Source organism: Oncorhynchus masou, chromosome 31 (genome assembly GCF_036934945.1).
Source record: "Oncorhynchus masou masou isolate Uvic2021 chromosome 31, UVic_Omas_1.1, whole genome shotgun sequence".
Lineage (NCBI taxonomy): Eukaryota > Metazoa > Chordata > Actinopteri > Salmoniformes > Salmonidae > Oncorhynchus > Oncorhynchus masou.
The window spans coordinates 2,878,050-2,897,825 of NC_088242.1; the positions used below are offsets into that span (position 1 = coordinate 2,878,050).

The following is a 19,776-nucleotide window of genomic DNA, read 5'->3' on the forward strand; positions in this document are numbered from 1 at the left end:
GTCTGTCTGTCCAGCTGAGAGACTATACAACACAGTGTCTGTCTGTCCAGCTGAGAGACTATACAACACAGTGTCTGTCCAGCTGAGAGACTATACAACACAGTGTCTGTCCAGCTGAGAGACTATACAACACAGTGTCTGTCTGTCCTGCTGAGAGACTATACAACACAGTGTCTGTCTGTCCAGCTGAGAGACTATACGACACAGTGTCTGTCCAGCTGAGAGACTATACAACACAGTGTCTGTCCAGCTGAGAGACTATACAACACAGTGTCTGTCTGTCCAGCTGAGAGACTATACAACACAGTGTCTGTCTGTCCAGCTGAGAGACTATACAACACAGTGTCTGTCCAGCTGAGAGACTATACAACACAGTGTCTGTCCAGCTGAGAGACTATACAACACAGTGTCTGTCCTGCTGAGAGACTATACAACACAGTGTCTGTCCTGCTGAGAGACTATACAACACAGTGTCTGTCCAGCTGAGAGACTATACAACACAGTGTCTGTCTGTCCAGCTGAGAGACTATACAACACAGTGTCTGTCCAGCTGAGAGACTATACAACACAGTGTCTGTCCAGCTGAGAGACTATACAACACAGTGTCTGTCTGTCCAGCTGAGAGACTATACAACACAGTGTCTGTCCAGCTGAGAGACTATACAACACAGTGTCTGTCCTGCTGAGAGACTATACAACACAGTGTCTGTCTGTCCAGCTGAGAGACTATACAACACAGTGTCTGTCTGTCCAGCTGAGAGACTATACAACACAGTGTCTGTCTGTCCAGCTGAGAGACTATACAACACAGTGTCTGTCTGTCCAGCTGAGAGACTATACAACACAGTGTCTGTCCAGCTGAGAGACTATACAACACAGTGTCTGTCCAGCTGAGAGACTATACAACACAGTGTCTGTCCAGCTGAGAGACTATACGACACAGTGTCTGTCCAGCTGAGAGACTATACAACACAGTGTCTGTCTGTCCAGCTGAGAGACTATACAACACAGTGTCTGTCTGTCCAGCTGACAGACTATACAACACAGTGTCTGTCCTGCTGAGAGACTATACAACACAGTGTCTGTCCTGCTGAGAGACTATACAACACAGTGTCTGTCCTGCTGAGAGACTATACAACACAGTGTCTGTCTGTCCAGCTGAGAGACTATACAACACAGCAAGTATCTGTCCAGCTGAGAGACTATACAACACAGTGTCTGTCTGTCCAGCTGAGAGACTATACAACACAGTGTCTGTCTGTCCAGCTGAGAGACTATACAACACAGTGTCTGTCTGTCCAGCTGACAGACTATACGACACAGTGTCTGTCTGTCCAGCTGAGAGACTATACAACACAGCGAGTATCTGTCCAGCTGAGAGACTATACGACACAGCGAGTATCTGTCCAGCTGAGAGACTATACGACACAGCGAGTGTCTGTCCAGCTGAGAGACTATACAACACAGTGTCTGTCCAGCTGAGAGACTATACAACACAGTGTCTGTCCAGCTGAGAGACTATACAACACAGCGAGTGTCTGTCCAGCTGACAGACTATACAACACAGCGAGTGTCTGTCCAGCTGAGAGACTATACAACACAGTGTCTGTCCAGCTGAGAGACTATACAACACAGTGTCTGTCTGTCCAGCTGAGAGACTATACAACACAGTGTCTGTCTGTCCAGCTGAGAGACTATACAACACAGTGTCTGTCCAGCTGAGAGACTATACAACACAGTGTCTGTCCAGCTGAGAGACTATACAACACAGCGAGTATCTGTCCAGCTGAGAGACTATACGACACAGCGAGTGTCTGTCCAGCTGAGAGACTATACGACACAGCGAGTGTCTGTCCAGCTGAGAGACTATACGACACAGCGAGTGTCTGTCCAGCTGAGAGACTATACGACACAGCGAGTGTCTGTCCAGCTGAGAGACTATACAACACAGCGAGTGTCTGTCCAGCTGAGAGACTTTACAACACAGCAAGCGTCTGTCCAGCTGAGAGACTATACAACACAGCGAGCGTCTGTCCAGCTGAGAGACTATACAACACAGCGGCGTCTGTCCAGCTGAGAGACTATACAACACAGCGAGTGTCTGTCCAGCTGAGAGACTATACAACACAGCGAGTGTCTGTCCAGCTGAGAGACTATACAACACAGCGAGTGTCTGTCCAGCTGAGAGACTATACAACACAGCGAGTGTCTGTCCAGCTGAGAGACTATACAACACAGCGAGTGTCTGTCCAGCTGAGAGACTATACAACACAGTGTCTGTCTGTCCAGCTGAGAGACTATACAACACAGTGTCTGTCTGTCCAGCTGAGAGACTATACAACACAGTGTCTGTCCTGCTGAGAGACTATACGACACAGCGAGTGTCTGTCCAGCTGAGAGACTATACGACACAGCGAGTGTCTGTCCAGCTGAGAGACTATACAACACAGTGTCTGTCCTGCTGAGAGACTATACAACACAGTGTCTGTCCTGCTGAGAGACTATACAACACAGCGAGTGTCTGTCCAGCTGAGAGACTATACAACACAGTGAGTGTCTGTCCAGCTGAGAGACTATACAACACAGTGTCTGTCCTGCTGAGAGACTATACGACACAGCGAGTGTCTGTCCAGCTGAGAGACTATACAACACAGTGTCTGTCTGTCCAGCTGAGAGACTATACAACACAGCAAGCGTCTGTCCAGCTGAGAGACTATACAACACAGTGTCTGTCTGTCCAGCTGAGAGACTATACATCACAGCGAGTGTCTGTCCAGCTGAGAGACTATACAACACAGCGAGTGTCCAGCTGAGAGACTATACAACACAGCGTCTGTCCAGCTGAGAGACTATACAACACAGCGAGTGTCTGTCCAGCTGAGAGACTATACAACACAGCATCTGTCCAGCTGAGAGACTATACAACACAGCATCTGTCCAGCTGAGAGACTATACAACGACATCCTAATCAGAGTAGTATTGAGAAGACCATGCATCTCATGAAGTATAAGGCATGCAACATGACTGATACTCCCTGGGGCTGTTAGTGAGGCATGCAACATGACTGATACTCCCTGGGGCAGTTAGTGAGGCATGCAACATGACTGATACTCCCTGGGGCAGTTAGTGAGGCATGCAACATGACTGATACTCCCTGGGGCAGTTAGTGAGGCATGCAACATGACTGATACTCCCTGGGGCTGTTAGTGAGGCATGCAACATGACTGATACTCCCTGGGGCAGTTATTGAGGCACGCAACATGACTGATACTCCCTGGGGCAGTTATTGAGGCACGCAACATGACTGATACTCCCTGGGGCAGTTAGTGAGGCCTGCAACATGACTGATACTCCCTGGGGCAGTTAGTGAGGCATGCAACATGACTGATACTCCCTGGGGCTGTTAGTGAGGCATGCAACATGACTGATACTCCCTGGGGCTGTTAGTGAGGCATGCAACATGACTGATACTCCCTGGGGCTGTTAGTGAGGCATGCAACATGACTGATACTCCCTGGGGCAGTTAGTGAGGCCTGCAACATGACTGATACTCCCTGGGGCAGTTAGTGAGGCACGCAACATGACTGATACTCCCTGGGGCAGTTAGTGAGGCATGCAACATGACTGATACTCCCTGGGGCAGTTAGTGAGGCATGCAACATGACTGATACTCCCTGGGGCAGTTAGTGAGGCATGCAACATGACTGATACTCCCTGGGGCTGTTAGTGAGGCATGCAACATGACTGATACTCCCTGGGGCAGTTAGTGAGGCACGCAACATGACTGATACTCCCTGGGGCAGTTAGTGAGGCATGCAACATGACTTGTAGATCAATGACTGTCAGCACTGTTACAAGCCTAGTTTGACACTGAAGGAAATAACTCAGTCATCACAAAATATGAGGTATTTTAGGAAGGTAGAAGGATAGTAACACGAACAACAACAACAACAACAGATATACATCCGCAATTCGTAACGTCCGATTGAGACGACATACACGGATTGAATCTAGGCCTAAATTGAATGCACTGTAAGTGGAGTGTTACTTACCATGTCATCGCCAAGAACTGTAGAATGCAGAAGATGATGGCCAACCCCTTCTTTCCCCACTACAGAGAACAGAGAACAGAGAGAGAGAGAGTCTATTGTCAGACAGCGGTGTTGTTAATATGTTACAGCGCATTAGGCCACTCCCCTCCCCCCCCCCCCCACTCCCCCCCCATCTCAGTCCTGGGGCTCCCAAGGAGTGCACATTTTTGGCTTTAACCGTAGTACAACACAGACGATTTAAATCAAATCAATTCATCCTCAAGCTTTGATTCACAAGCATTCCGCTACACTCGCATTAACATCTGTTAACCGCGTGGATGTAACAGATACAATTTGATTTGGATCAGCTGTGTAGTGCTACGGCAACACACACACACACACACACATTTCTGCCCTCCAGTGAGGACCCTGAAAATGAGTTTGGGAAACGCTGCCATAAGGTCACACTGCAGGCTACTGAACTGTTTCATAGGCTTTCAGATACTTACCCAGAAAACTGCACAAAGTGTCAAAATGAGACAGAGCTGGAGGCAGAAAGAGAAAAAAACTAAATTAACTTTTAAAAATATTGATTCAATTAATTAATGAATTATCTGATAAATCTTCTGTGGAGGGATTTACTTCAGATTACCACTCAGCTTTGTGCCCTAAAGGCAGATTAACTTTAAAAGATCGAATCCGCTTTAGTGAAAAACGCCCCCCAAAAAAAGGTGAAATGTAATATTTAACAGCCATTTTGTTGATGTGTCATTTAAAATAATGTTTATCAATTAATTTCTGACAAATATAGACTAACTTAAGAAATACCTAGTGCTTAGCAACATCGATCCAGACACATCCCTCAGTTATGGGATTACTCGCAATGACTGTGATATGTGTGGTTGTTTAACTTACTTTAGTTGACGAGGACATTTTTACCATGGCAAATAAAGTCTAATCGTTTACGATACATAGAGTACAGTAGGTATTAATATTTCATATTATTAATATAATGTATTTAATTTACATTAGTTGACTAGGACATTAGAGTACAGTAGGTAGTTACCAGCATAACACAGGTGGCTATCAGTCTGGTGGGCTCAAACATTCTCTTCAGCTGCTTCAGAGGTCCCATCAGGAAACAGGTGCTGCAGACACACGAAGGGAAATCGGAGAAATAAATGTCACATGGATTTAAATTTCTTTGATTTATAAAAGTTGGAAAAAGACGACTACATACTGATCAAAAGAGCCTGGGGAAATTAAAAATGTTTTTTTGTTGTTGTTGATATGAGAGACCTCGACAAAGATAAAACAGACCAGCACAAACAACACCTTCTCATTTCAAATGTGAACAGATTTTCTGTGGCTGGCATCATATAATAAGCCATGTATTCTGGAAAAATATCTAAAAAACACGCAACAATTTCAATGATACGGAGTTACAGCTCATAGGAGGAAATGAGTCAATTTAAATACATTAATTAGGCCCTAATCTATGGATTTCACATGACTGGGTAGGGAGTAGACATGGTTGGCCACTGGGGAGCCAGGCCCAGCCACTGGGGAGCCAGGCCCACCCACTGGGGAGCCAGGCCCAGCCCCTGGGGAGCCAGGCCCAGCCCCTGGGGAGCCAGGCCCAGCCCCTGGGGAGCCAGGCCCAGCCACTGGGGAGCCAGGCCCAGCCACTGGGGAGCCAGGCCCAGCCACTGGGGAGCCAGGCCCAGCCACTGGGGAGCCAGGCCCAGCCACTGGGGAGCCAGGCCCAGCCCCTGGGGAGCCAGGCCCAGCCCCTGGGGAGCCATGCCCAGCCCCTGGGGAGCCAGGCCCAGCCACAAGGGAAGCCAGGCCCAGCCACTGGGGAGCCAGGCCCAGCCACTGGGGAGCCAGGCCCAGCCACTGGGGGTGGCTGGTCTCAGACGATCCCGCAGGTAAAGAAGCAGGTGGTGGAGACGGGGCTTTCTCTGTACTGGGCTTTCTCTGTACGGGGCTTTCTCTGTACTGGGATCAGTTTATACACTGGCCTCCGTCACACTGTCTCTTTATGGACTCTTTTCGAGGTCAGGAGACTAACGTCTATCGCATAGTGATGATGTAGCATTAACAGGTACACAACGTATAGACACACACACACACACACACACACAGAGAGCGAGAGAGAGAGAGAGAGACAGACACACAGAGAGAGAGCGACAGACACACAGAGAGATATTATTATTATTATTATATTATCTACCTTACTTGCTTTGGCAATGTAAACACGTTTCCCATGCCAATAAAGCCCTTGAATTGAATTGAAATTGAGAGAGAGAGAGAGAGAGAGCGAGACAGACAGAGACGGAGAGACACAGAGAGAGAGAGAGCGAGAGTGAGAGACCGACACAGAGAGCGAGAGAGAGACAGAGAGAGACACAGAGAGACACAGAGAGAGACACACAGAGAGACAGAGAGAGAGAGACAGAGAGACAGAAACAGAGAGAGAGAGAAGGGCATTCCTGGGCCGTTTTATTAAGTTTCCCGGAAAATACGAATCAATTCTTATGATTAACTTGATCAAAATGTATTAATTTTCTAATAAAGTTCAACTTATTTTTGAATGACGTTTTAATGTTTTAATGATGCAACACAGATCTTATAGAGCCCTCCTGGTAGGCCTAGGATGTTTATATACACTCACACAGTACCAGTCAACAGTTGACACCTAAACCTACTCATTCAGGGCTTTTTCTTTATTTTTTTATATTTTCTACATTGTAGAATAATGTCGAACATCAAAACTATGAAATAACACATATGGAATCATGTAGTAACCAAAATAATGTTCAACAAAATATAACAAATATTTTGATTTTGTTTAAGTCAGAAGTTGACATACACTTTGGTTGGAGTCATTAAAACTTGTTTTTCAAGCACTACACAAATGTCTTGTTAACAAACTATAGTTTTGGCAAGTCGGTGAGGACATCTACTTTGTTCATGACACAAGTCATTTTTCCTTGAAAATAAAAAGAGAGCCGCACACTCTAGGAGCTCAGATGCAAAAAATTGAATTACCAACGTTGACAGCCAAGCTGTCTTCATCAGGGTATGAGGGTACAAGTAATTTTTCCAACATTTGTTAATTAAGACAGATTTCACTTATAATTCACTGTATCACAATTCCAGTGGGTCAGAAGTTTACATACACTACATTGACTGGGTCTTTAAAAAAACTTGGAAAATTCCAGATAATTATGTCATGGATTTAGAAGCTTCTGATAGGCTACCATTTGAGCCTACTATTTGAGCCACCATTGACACCATTTGAGTCAATTGGAGGTGTACCTGTGGATGTATTTCAAGGCCTACCTTCAAACTTAGTGCCTCTTTGCTTGACATCATGGGAAAATCGAATGAAATCAGCTAAGACCAGAGAAAATAAATTGCAGACCTCCACAAGTCTGGTTCATCCTTGGGAGCAATTTTCAAAATGCCTGAAGGTATCACGTTCATCTGTACAAACAATAGTATGCAAGTATAAACACCATGGGACCACACAGCCCTGGGGCGGCAGGGAAGCCTAGTGGTTAGAGCGTTGGACTAGTAATTGGAAGGTTGCAAGTTCAAACCCCCGAGCTGACAAGGTACAAATCTGTCGTTCTGCCCCTGAACAGGCAGTTAACCCACTGTTCCCAGGCCGTCATTGAAAATAAGAATTTGTTCTCAACTGACTTGCCTAGCTAAATAAAAGGTCAAATAAAAAATAAATAAATAAAAATAATGCTCAGGAATTAGACACATTCTGTCTCCTAGAGTTGAATGTACTTTTGTGCGAAAAGTGCAAATCAATCCCAGAAAGGACCTTGTGAAGATGCTGGAGGAAACAGGTACAAAAGTATCTGTATCGACTGTAAAACGAGTCCTATATCGACATAACCTGAAAGGCCGCTCAGCAAGGAAGGAGCCACTGTTCCAAAACCGTCATAAAAAAGCCAAACTACGGTTTGCAACTGCACATGGGGACAAAGATCGTACTTTTTGGAGAAATGTCCTCTGGTCTGATGAAACAAAAATAGAACTGTTTGGCATAATGACCATCGTTATGTTTGGAGAAAAAAGGGGGAGGCTTGCAAGCCGAAGAACACCATCCCCACTGTGAAGCACGGGGGTGGCAGCATCATGTTGTGGGGGTGCTTTGCTGCAGGAGGGACTGGTGCACTTCACAAAATAAATGGCATCATGAGGAAGGAAAATGATGTGGATATATTGAAGCAACATCTCAAGACAGGAAGTTAAAGCTTGGTCGCAAATGGGTCTTCCAAATGGACAATGACCCCAATACTTCCAAAGTTGTGGCAAAATGGCTTTAGGACAACAAAGTCAAGGTATTGGAGTGGCCATCACAAAGCCCTGACCTCAATCCCATAGATAATGTGTGGGCAGAACTGAAAAAACGTGTGCGAGCAAGGAGGCCTACAAACCTGACTCAGTTACACCAGCTCTGTTCGGAGGAATGGGCCAAAATTCACCCAACTTATTGAGGGAAGCTTGTGGAAGGCTACACAAAATGTTTGACCCAAGTTAATCAATTTAAAAAGGCAATGCTACCAAATACTAATTGAGTGTATGGAAATGTCTGACCCACTGGGAATGTGATGAAAGAAATAAAAATCGCTCTCTCTACTATTATTCTGATATTTAAATTGTTCTATTATGTTTTCCTTGGTGGCCCGACTTCCCAGTTAATTACAGTTGCATGATTAAGTTTGTTTAAAATCACATAATAATTACAGAGAATTTATTTTGAAAAAAAAAATAGGTCTTCAGTTTAATGATACCAAAGACACGACACATGTATTTGTATAATGGTTTTATAGGGACCAGCTGGTGGGCCTTGGTATAGATTATGCAACATGAAACGCATGGTTACTTATACACCTGCCTACCTGAATATACGACCTCAAATTAAAATATGACCGTCTGAGCACTTCAAGTTACTGTGTGGACAAAAGCCCTTGTCTGCATTACAAATGGCACACTATTCCCTACGTAGTGTACAATAGGCCCTAGTCAAAAGTAGTGCACTACATAGGGAATAAGGTGCCATTTGGGGAAAAAGGCCCTGTGTAAACATGACACTACTGTTTGTGGTTCAGAACAGTAACCAGGAGTTAGGACACACTGAACCAGTTTCTTTCTTTCGCTGTGGGAACACAGGACGACACAAAGAGAGGTCACAGTTCACCGTCCGGTAGGAAAATGATAGCGTGTCAAAAGACAGCCACACAAGGTTGTGACGACGCGACACCTATCTGTGATAACCAATCCAATTCATTTCAGCAAGTAGAAACACACTGGCATGGAAACACTCCCAAATAAGGAGAAAAACTTAAAGAGAGAGGGGAGGAACCAGGAAGTGTTGGTCCCATGTTTCATGAGTTGAATCACAAAAAGCTTATTTCTCTCAACTGTTGAGCACAACTTTGTTTACATCCCTGTTTTGTGAGCATTTCTCCTTTGCCAAGATAATCCACCCACTTGACAAGTGTGGCATATCAATAAGCTGATTAACCAGCATGATCATTACACAGGTGCACCTTGTGGTGGGGACACACGCACAAAAAAGGCCACTCTAAAATGTGCAGTTTTGTCACAACAACACAATACCACCGATGTCTCAAGTTGAGGGAGCATGCAATTGGCATGCTGACTGCAGGAATGTCCTGACAAATATTTATGTCAGTAATAAAGCCCTTTTGTGAGGAAAAACTCATTCTGATTGGCAGGCCTGGCTCCCCAGTGGGTGTGCCTGGCTGCCAAGTGGGTGGTCCTATGCCATCTAAGGCCCACCCATGGCTACACCCCTGCCAGTCATGTAAAATCCATAGATTAGGGCCTAAAACTTAAAGAGAGAGGGTACCTCATGATAAAATGTAGACCACACGATCTACCAAGACTATCAATATTATTCGTGGAGGTCTAGTTACCACCACAAACCCATGCTCGCACTAAGACCAAACTCAATGAGCTGTATAAGGCCATAAGCAAACAAAAAAATGCTCATCCAGAGGTGGCGCTCCTAGTGGCCGGGGACTTTAATGCAGGCAAACTTAAATCCGTTTTACCTCATTTCTACCAGAATGTTAAATGTGCAACCAGAGGAAAAACAACTCTAGACCACCTTTACTCCACACACAGAGATGCGTACAAAGCTCTCCTTCCATTTGGCAAATCTGACCATAATTCTAACCTACTAATACCTGATTACAAGCAAAAACTAAAGCAGGAAGTACCAGTGACTCGCTCAATACGGAAGTGGCCAGATGGTGTGGATGCTACGCTACAGGACTGTTTTGCTAGCACAGACTGGAATATGTTCCATGATTCATCCAATGGCATTGAGGAGTACACCAGATCAGTCATCAGCTTCATCAATAAGTGCCTCGATGACGTCGTCCCCACAGTGACCTTACGTACATATCCCAACCAGAAGCAATGGATTACAGGCAACGTCAACACCGAGCTAAAGGCTAGAGCTGCCGCTTTTAAGGAGCGGGACACTAATCCGGATGCTTATAAGAAATCCCGCTATGGCCTCAGACGAACCATCAAACAAGAAAATCATCAATACAGGATTAAGATGGAATCCTACTACACCGGCTCTGACGCTCATTGAATGTGGCAGGCAAATGATTACGGACGACAAAAGGAAACCCAGCCGTGAGCTGCCCAGTGAAGCGAGCCAACCAGACAGGCTAAATGCTTTTTATGCTCGCTTCGAGGCAAGCATGCAGCTGACAACCTCTCCCTGACCGAGTCTGTAATACCAACATGTTTCAAGCAGACCACCATAGTCCCTGAGCCCAAGGAAGCAAATGTAACCTGCCTAAATGACTACCGCCCTGTAGCACTCACGTCGGTAGCCATTTAGTGCTTTGAAAGGCTGGTCATGGCACACATCAACAGCATCATCCTGGAAACTCTAGACCCACTCCAATTTGCATATCGCCCCAACAGATCCACAGATGACGCAATCTCAAAGCTGTTCATTACCTACAGCTCAGCGATCAACACCATAGTGTCCTCAAAGCTCATCACTAAGCTAATGACTCTGGGACTAAACACCTCCCCCTACAACTGGGTCCTGGACTTTATGATGGGCCGGCCCCCAGGTGTTAAGGCTAGGCAACAACACATTATCACGCTAATCCTCAACATGGGGGCCCCTCAGGGGTACATGCTTAGTCTCTTCCTGTACTCCCTGTTTATCCACAACTGCGTGGCCAAACACGACTCCAACTCCATCATTAAGTTTGCTGACAACACAACGGTGGTAGGGCCTGATCACCGACAACGATGAGATCGCCAATAAGGAGGTGGTCAGAGACCTGGCCGTGTGGAACCAGGACAACAACCTCCCCCTCAACGTGAGCAAGACAAAGGAGCTGATCGCAGACTACAGGAAAAGGAGGACTGAACACGCCCCCATTCTCATCGACGGGGCTTGAGTAGAGCAGGTTGAGAGCTTCAAGTTCCTTGGTGTCCACATCACCAACAAACTATCATGGTCCAAACACACAAAGACAGTCGTGAAGAGGGAACGACAACACCCCCCCCCCCCCCAGGAGACTGACAGATCTTCAAAAAGTTGTACAGCTGCACCACCGAGAGCATCCTGACCGGTTGCATCGCCGCCTGGTATGGCAACCGCTCGGCATCCAACCGTAAGGCGTGTACTGCATACGGCCCAGTACATCACTGGGACCTAGCTACCTGACATCCAGGACCAGGCAGTGTCCTTTTGAGTCACCCAAGTCATAAACTGTTCTCTCTGCTACCACACGGCATGTGGTACCGGAGCGCCAAGTCTAGGACCAACTTGGCAAGTCAATCAAAAACAAAATTCTTATTTACAATGACGGCCTACCCCGGCCAAACCCAGATGACACTGGGCCAATCGGTGGCCCCAGGCGCCCTATGGGACTACCAATTACGGCCGAATGTGATGCAGCCTGGATTCGAACCAGGGACTGCAGTGACTCCTCTTGCATTAAGATGCAGTGTCTTAGACCACTGCGACACACGGGAGCTGCCCAGAGGGGATAACTGTTCATTCATTATTTACTTTATTTAGTACATATTTTCTTAACTGGATTGTTGGTTTAAGAGCTTGAAAGTAAGCATTTCACAGTAAGGTCTAATACCTGCTGTATTTGGTGCATGTGACAAAATTGGATTTGATTTAATGATTTTATTTAAAAATGGACTGATTTCCTTACCAGTGAACTAACTCAGTAAAATCTTTTGAAATTGTTGCATGTTGAGTTTATATTTTTGTTCAGTATTATAGTAAGTCAGCGTTTGACAAGTTAGCCTTGTCTGAGCTACAACGGCCCATAGGGGGCAGGAGCCCATCTCCTGATGTACAATTACACCCCCTGGACATGACGCTAGTCTGTCGTAGGGCCTTATCCCCAATCAATCTCCTTTATGCTGAGTGCCAAGCAAGGCATTGGGTCCCATTTTTAGAGTCATATATATATATATATATATTCAAATCTTGGAGAGTCACGTGTAATACATTTATCTGGCAGCTCAACCCTCTCTTGATTCTTAGAGAACTAAACCCTCTCTTGATTCTTAGAGAACTAAACCCTCTCTTGATTCTTAGAGAACTAAACCCTCTCTTGATTCTTAGAGAACTAAACCCTCTCTTCATTCTTAGAGAACTAAACCCTCTCTTCATTCTTAGAGAACTAAACCCTCCCTTCATTCTTAGAGAACTAAACCCTGTCTTGATTCTTAGAGAACTAAACCCTGTCTTGATTCTTAGATAGAGAACTAAACCCTGTCTTGATTCTTAGATAGAGAACTAAACCCTCTCTTGATTCTTAGATAGACAACTAAACCCTCTCTTGATTCTTAGATAGACAACTAAACCCTCTCTTGATTCTTAGATAGAGAACTAAATCCAACAGACCTGATCCATCATCAGGAATTCAATCAAAAGACATTACTGAACTGCGCAAAAATGTCCTAAACCGTAGAAACCCTATACCACAATGAATCCTAGACAGCTGTACATGGTGTCCAAAGCAACTTACTTACAGTACAGTGAGTGCATGGGGACAAAACAAAATGGTGTGTGTGTGTGTGATCCCTGCGGGAAATGAACCTATGACCTTGGTGTTTGTTAGTGTCTTACCTACTGAACCACACAGGACTACGACACCAAGCTCAATGGGGAACCCGTCCACCATGCGTCTGTTCTGTCTCAACATTTAAAACAACTACTGCATAGTATGACAGACAAACCAAGTGGTCTTACTGACACGTGAAACATAGAAATAGAACCGCTAGAACAGGGACAGAATTCTAATTCTAGAACAGGGACAGAATTCTAGTTCTAGAACAGGGACAGAATTCTAATTCTAGAACAGGGACAGAATTCTAATTCTAGAACAGGGACAGAATTCTAGTTCTAGAACAGGGACAGAATTCTAATTCTACAACAGGGACAGAATTCTAATTCTAGAACAGGGACAGAATTCTCATTCTAGATTCCGTGACTTGGAACAGCCCTCGACAATGAACTGAAATGAGACTTTGGCAGCTACTTTACAGACTGCTACCGAGTACACTCCAAGCTGAGTGACGGGACAGGAGATCGATAATCGATAGGTCATTTGTAAAGTGTGGACAACAAAAAGCTTAGTCTCCCCATCAATCACGTGAGCAGAGTGGTATTTACCGCTCACATCGACACACAGATGTTAGAAAACACCAACAACCTGATGTGTCTGGGTCCGAGTCCATCCAAAGTCAAGTTAAATGGATAGGAGGGAACTCACAGTGTAATAACCTCACAATACATTAGAGATGAAGTGTAATGTCATTTTAAAATGTCAAAAGTCTGAAATATGTATGCATTTAGTATAATTAGCTTTTAGCTTAATTCCTGAATTTATTGTACTGGAAATAGCTTGGTCGCTAGCTCTGGCAAGTAACAACGGTACTGGTAGCAGACCATAAACAAAATGAGTGACTAGACTCACCTGGAGAGTGCAGCAAGGTTACCGAGTGTGTAGAACACAGCAAACAGCTTGGTGCCATTGGGTAAGAACAGCAGTGCAGTGCCCTGGTTAAAAAACAAACAAAAATGAAATTGTTACTAGGTCCATCTAGGCATCATCCTACCATCAGTTTGCATGAGCAGTCTGATCGGCTATAAAACTCCTGGAAGACAAGAGAAGAGGTACGCCGGATCAATGTTACCTGGAATTAGGCTATTTGGTAAATATCAGGTAAGTCGAATCATTTAAAATGATAATATTTGTATTGCTGTTGTTGTTTATTTTGAACAAGAACGATCTGTGGGCCTAAGGAAAATGGTTCCCTGAAAGGTTACAAGTACAATGTTACATGATCGCCACCTAGTGGTGAAACACCATATCACTTTCTACACATGGACATGCTGGTTCACAAAAACAGGATCTTTGACTCATTTAGCTATAGCTATACCCTCCTGTAGGAACAGGGTTGGAGAGCCCTGATATAAACCTACAGGGGGGTACCTCTCCAGGAACAGGGTTGGAGAGCCCTGCTGTAGGCTATTAGATAAAGGCTCGGTTCTTGTGGAATAAACCCATGGTGTTTAACACCAACCTGATCTGATCCATCTCCTCATGAAAGACCAAATGGTGAATACAAATATATGATTAATGTTAGACACATTCCTGAACTAGTAGAATTGATGATGAACGAGAGGGAAATAAATTAGATATATGGCCTCTGTTATGAATGGCTGTTACCAGTGTTGTTAACACGATGTGAATAATCAGTCTCCAGAGTTGTTATCAGTACACTCCTTCTGTAGGTCAGCCCATAACCACACTAACAGAGGAGACAACTGGTCTGTAGGCAGGCCATAACCACACTAACAGAGGAGACAACTGTTATGTAGACAGGCCAGCCCATAACCACACTAACAGAGGAGACAACTGTTCTGTAGACCAGCCCATAACCACACTAACAGAGGAGACAACTGTTATGTAGACAGGCCAGCCCATAACCACACTAACAGAGGAGACAACTGTTCTGTAGGCCAGCCCATAACCACACTAACAGAGGAGACAACTGTTCTGTAGGCCAGCCCATAACCACACTAACAGAGGAGACAACTGTTCTGTAGGCCAGCCCATAACCACACTAACAGAGGAGACAACTGTTCTGTAGGCCAGCCCATAACCACACTAACAGAGGAGACAACTGTTCTGTAGGCCAGCCCATAACCACACTAACAGAGGAGACAACTGTTCTGTAGGCAGGCCAGCCCATAACCACACTAACAGAGGAGACAACTGTTCTGTAGGCCAGCCCATAACCACACTAACAGAGGAGACAACTGTTCTGTAGGCAGGCCAGCCCATAACCACACTAACAGAGGAGACAACTGTTCTGTAGGCAGGCCAGCCCATAACCACACTAACAGAGGAGACAACTGTTCTGTAGGCAGGCCAGCCCATAACCACACTAACAGAGGAGACAACTGTTCTATAGGCAGGCCAGCCCATAACCACACTAACAGAGGGGACAACTGTTCTGTAGGCCAGCCCATAACCACACTAACAGAGGAGACAACTGTTCTGTAGGCAGGCCAGCCCATAACCACACTAACAGAGGAGACAACTGGTCTGTAGGCAGGCCAGCCCATAACCACACTAACAGAGGGGACAACTGTTCTGTAGGCAGGCCAGCCCATAACCACACTAACAGAGGAGACAACTGTTCTGTAGGCAGGCCAGCCCATAACCACACTAACAGAGGGGACAACTGTTCTGTAGGCAGGCCAGCCCATAACCACACTAACAGAGGAGACAACTGTAGGCAGGCCCATAACCACACTAACAGAGGAGACAACTGTTCTGTAGGCCAGCCCATAACCACACTAACAGAGGAGACAACTGTTCTGTAGGCAGGCCAGCCCATAACCACACTAACAGAGGAGACAACTGTTCTGTAGGCCAGCCCATAACCACACTAACAGAGGAGACAACTGTTCTGTAGGCCAGCCCATAACCACACTAACAGAGGAGACAACTGTTCTGTAGGCAGGCCAGCCCATAACCACACTAACAGAGGGGACAACTGTTCTGTAGGCCAGCCCATAACCACACTAACAGAGGAGACAACTGTTCTGTAGGCCAGCCCATAACCACACTAACAGAGGAGACAACGGTTCTGTAGGCAGGCCAGCCCATAACCACACTAACAGAGGAGACAACTGTTCTGTAGGCAGGCCAGCCCATAACCACACTAACAGAGGAGACAACTGTTCTGTAGGCCAGCCCATAACCACACTAACAGAGGAGACAACGGTTCTGTAGGCAGGCCAGCCCATAACCACACTAACAGAGGAGACAACTGTTCTGTAGGCCAGCCCATAACCACACTAACAGAGGAGACAACTGTTCTGTAGGCCAGCCCATAACCACACTAACAGAGGAGACAACGGTTCTGTAGGCAGGCCAGCCCATAACCACACTAACAGAGGAGACAACTGTTCTGTAGGCAGGCCAGCCCATAACCACACTAACAGAGGAGACAACTGTTCTGTAGGCCAGCCCATAACCACACTAACAGAGGAGACAACTGTTCTGTAGGCAGGCCAGCCCATAACCACACTAACAGAGGAGACAACTGTTCTGTAGGCAGGCCAGCCCATAACCACACTAACAGAGGAGACAACTGGTCTGTAGGCCAGCCCATAACCACACTAACAGAGGAGACAACTGTTCTGTAGGCAGGCCAGCCCATAACCACACTAACAGAGGAGACAACTGTTCTGTAGGTAGGCCAGCCCATAACCACACTAACAGAGGGGACAACTGTTCTGTAGGCCAGCCCATAACCACACTAACAGAGGAGACAACTGTTCTGTAGGCAGGCCAGCCCATAACCACACTAACAGAGGAGACAACTGTTCTGTAGGTAGGCCAGCCCATAACCACACTAACAGAGGGGACAACTGTTCTGTAGGCAGGCCAGCCCATAACCACACTAACAGAGGGGACAACTGTTCTGTAGGCCAGCCCATAACCACACTAACAGAGGAGACAACTGTTCTGTAGGCAGGCCAGCCCATAACCACACTAACAGAGGGGACAACTGTTCTGTAGGCCAGCGCATAACCTTATGGCTTGATAGAGGACACTGCTGTGGTTTACTGTAGAGTACAGTCATCACTGGTATCATGCTGTGGTTTACTGTAGAGTACAGTCATCAGTGGTATCATGCTGTGGACAGATACGTGTTTGTTGAGGTGGATGGCAGAACTGTACAGCTGTAGCACGAGGAAGAAAATCTGCTTTGTGGACGGAAACAGCCGTGGGCATTGGAAGGGAAGGGGGGGGAATGTGCAACCAAACAGTACAACAGAGAGTGAGACAATAATAAGTATTTTCTAGAACAAAGTTGCTTTACTAAAAAAAAATGTCAACAACACACAAACTCATTAAACTACCGGCGTGGTCCAGACAGACAGGCCAGGAGGGCCTGTAAAACTGTCTCAGAGTAGTACTGACCTCTGATCAGTTTGGCCTTTTAGATTAGAATTTATGCGATTTTATGGACGGGACGGGACGGGGGGGGGGGCGCAGGCTCATTTTGGCTGGTTAGCTGACGTCGTCACCAAAATGATGCGTGCCAAAGCGGCAGAAGGCCGTGTGTGTTGTTATGGTTCCGGATGGCCAGATAGCTAGCAACAATGACAAAGACGCTGTCATGTAGGGAATGGTGAGTGATCTCCTTCCAGCTCGTCTTGTTATTGATACCATGTCTTGTTTTGAATGATGTCACGTCTCAGCTAATATGGCTAAAATTAGCTAGCGAGTCAACTACTGTAACAATGTATTTGTTAAAGACAAGTAGTCATTGTCTAACTTTGTTTTCAATAAAAACATTAGAAATTAAATAGTTTAAATTGGGGGCGGCAGGTAGCCTAGTGGTTAGAGTGTTAACGGAAGGATGATGGATCTAATCCCCGAGCTGACAAGGTTAAAGATCTGTCGTTCTGCCCCTGAACAAGGCAGTTAACCCACTGTTCCTAGGCCGTCATTGACTGAGTTGCTTAGTTAAACAAATAAAAAAATATACCATCAATAATCTAAGCCAAACCCTGTCTCTTTTGTCCCATAATTGCACACTCATCAGTTTTGTTGCAAAACAACAAACCCATCTATAGGTCTATAGAGTACAGGCCAGGTCAAAAATAGTGCACTATATTAGGGGAAAAGGGCCCCGTTACAGACTCACAATAACACTGAAATAGGGAGAAATCTCACCAGTATAGAGCACAGGATGCCTGACGCGAAGCATATGACGAACCACTTCACCCGGGTGCTGTAGCTGAGCGTCGAGGCATCCAGAACCTGAGGAGAGGATAATGGCAGGATGTCACAAGACAAGACGGGCAACGACCCAAAGCACAGACCTCTCTTCCTACTGATGCTTCCACCATGCTGACCAGTGGCAAAGAAGATAAAGTAAGGCCCCTTTTTGTACACACAAAAACATACAATTACACAAACACAGTTACACAAAAACAACATAGTTAAAAAATAAAAAAAACAAGGGTCGTAGGTTAATTTCTATGACACCAGCGCTAATCAATATTTGACAGGAAGACAGGAAAAGGAAAGCCATGTTTTTAATGTAAATCAGTAGAGTAGCATTGTTTTTGAAGTGTGCATTACTAGTAAGGGGAAATAAACACAATGTCTGCACGTCTTCAACTAAGTGTATCACTAAGTGAATGAATTAGACAGGCTTCTTCTTGTGGAAGAAAACCAGTGTTCAACACAAACCTTACCTCATCTGATCCACCATCTCCTTATGAAAGCATGTAAATGAGCAGTGATGCATACAAATACACAGGATTAACGATAAGACATTATTAGTTGTCAAAGCCATACAATTCATTAATTAAGATCTCTAAAGTCAAAACTCTATAGTTTTCACCTGAGCAGCATCGGCGCATGCGCGGCTTTACTCCTACTACCTAGTCACCAAACTATTTCAGCACAGTCGACATACACTCAACATAATGTGTATCAATTATAACAAGGTATAGTATTAGTTTAAATACTCGTGGCGACTAAGAACAAGAAAATTATGCATTTGATATCGTCCACGGAAATACACCGCTCGACTCATATGCCAAAACCAATGTTTCGCATTTAGCAAGTTAGCTAGCTAGCAAGCTAATGTAAACCTAGATAAAGTACAATAACATGCTGTGTTACCTGCGCCGTGAGCCCTGCTTCCTCGTTGTCTTCTCGTCCCCCTATCATACTACGAAGCTTGTCCATCGTTGACAATAAATATGTATAAGTGTATTATATTGTTTGGAGCTAAATGAGATAGCTAACTAACTTCCGGAGACTTCCCGATTGGGCGTGTCTATGTGTTACCACCTGACAGGAAGCGCGTCCAGCAAAACAGACCGGTTCTTATTTTACCGCAGTGAGCCTTACCAGTCTTGGTTTTATTGTCTATATGCTGTCACGTAAAGTGGCCTCTCCATTTTACACTGATCCAAGACTGGCAGTGGTGAATCGGAAACGTGAAAGTGGCATCGTTGCGACAATTGTGACGTCTGCCTGTTTTTAGTTGACGTTTAAACCCGTAAGGAAAAAATTTACGGGACCGGGACATATTTTTTTTGTTCACGCCACTTCGATGAATAGTGATTTTCGTAGCACGTTAT

The 19,776-nt window shown here is 45.4% G+C and overlaps 1 protein-coding gene across 1 annotated transcript in view; it reads right to left on the reverse strand.

Moving 5' to 3' along the window:
* LOC135523355 (vesicle transport protein SFT2A-like) overlaps positions 1 to 19,483 on the reverse strand; it is a 50,949-nt gene extending 31,466 nt beyond the window's left edge. Inside the window, exons 1-6 of the mRNA XM_064949976.1 lie at positions 19,313 to 19,483; positions 18,353 to 18,439; positions 14,066 to 14,148; positions 5,098 to 5,179; positions 4,541 to 4,576; positions 4,053 to 4,111 (exon numbers count right to left, since the gene is read on the reverse strand). Of these exons, the coding sequence (XP_064806048.1) occupies positions 4,053 to 4,111; positions 4,541 to 4,576; positions 5,098 to 5,179; positions 14,066 to 14,148; positions 18,353 to 18,439; positions 19,313 to 19,378 (413 nt within the window). The 5' untranslated portion in view covers positions 19,379 to 19,483. The remainder of the gene's footprint in view (positions 1 to 4,052; positions 4,112 to 4,540; positions 4,577 to 5,097; positions 5,180 to 14,065; positions 14,149 to 18,352; positions 18,440 to 19,312) is intronic.
* Positions 19,484 to 19,776: the final 293 nt, after the last annotated feature.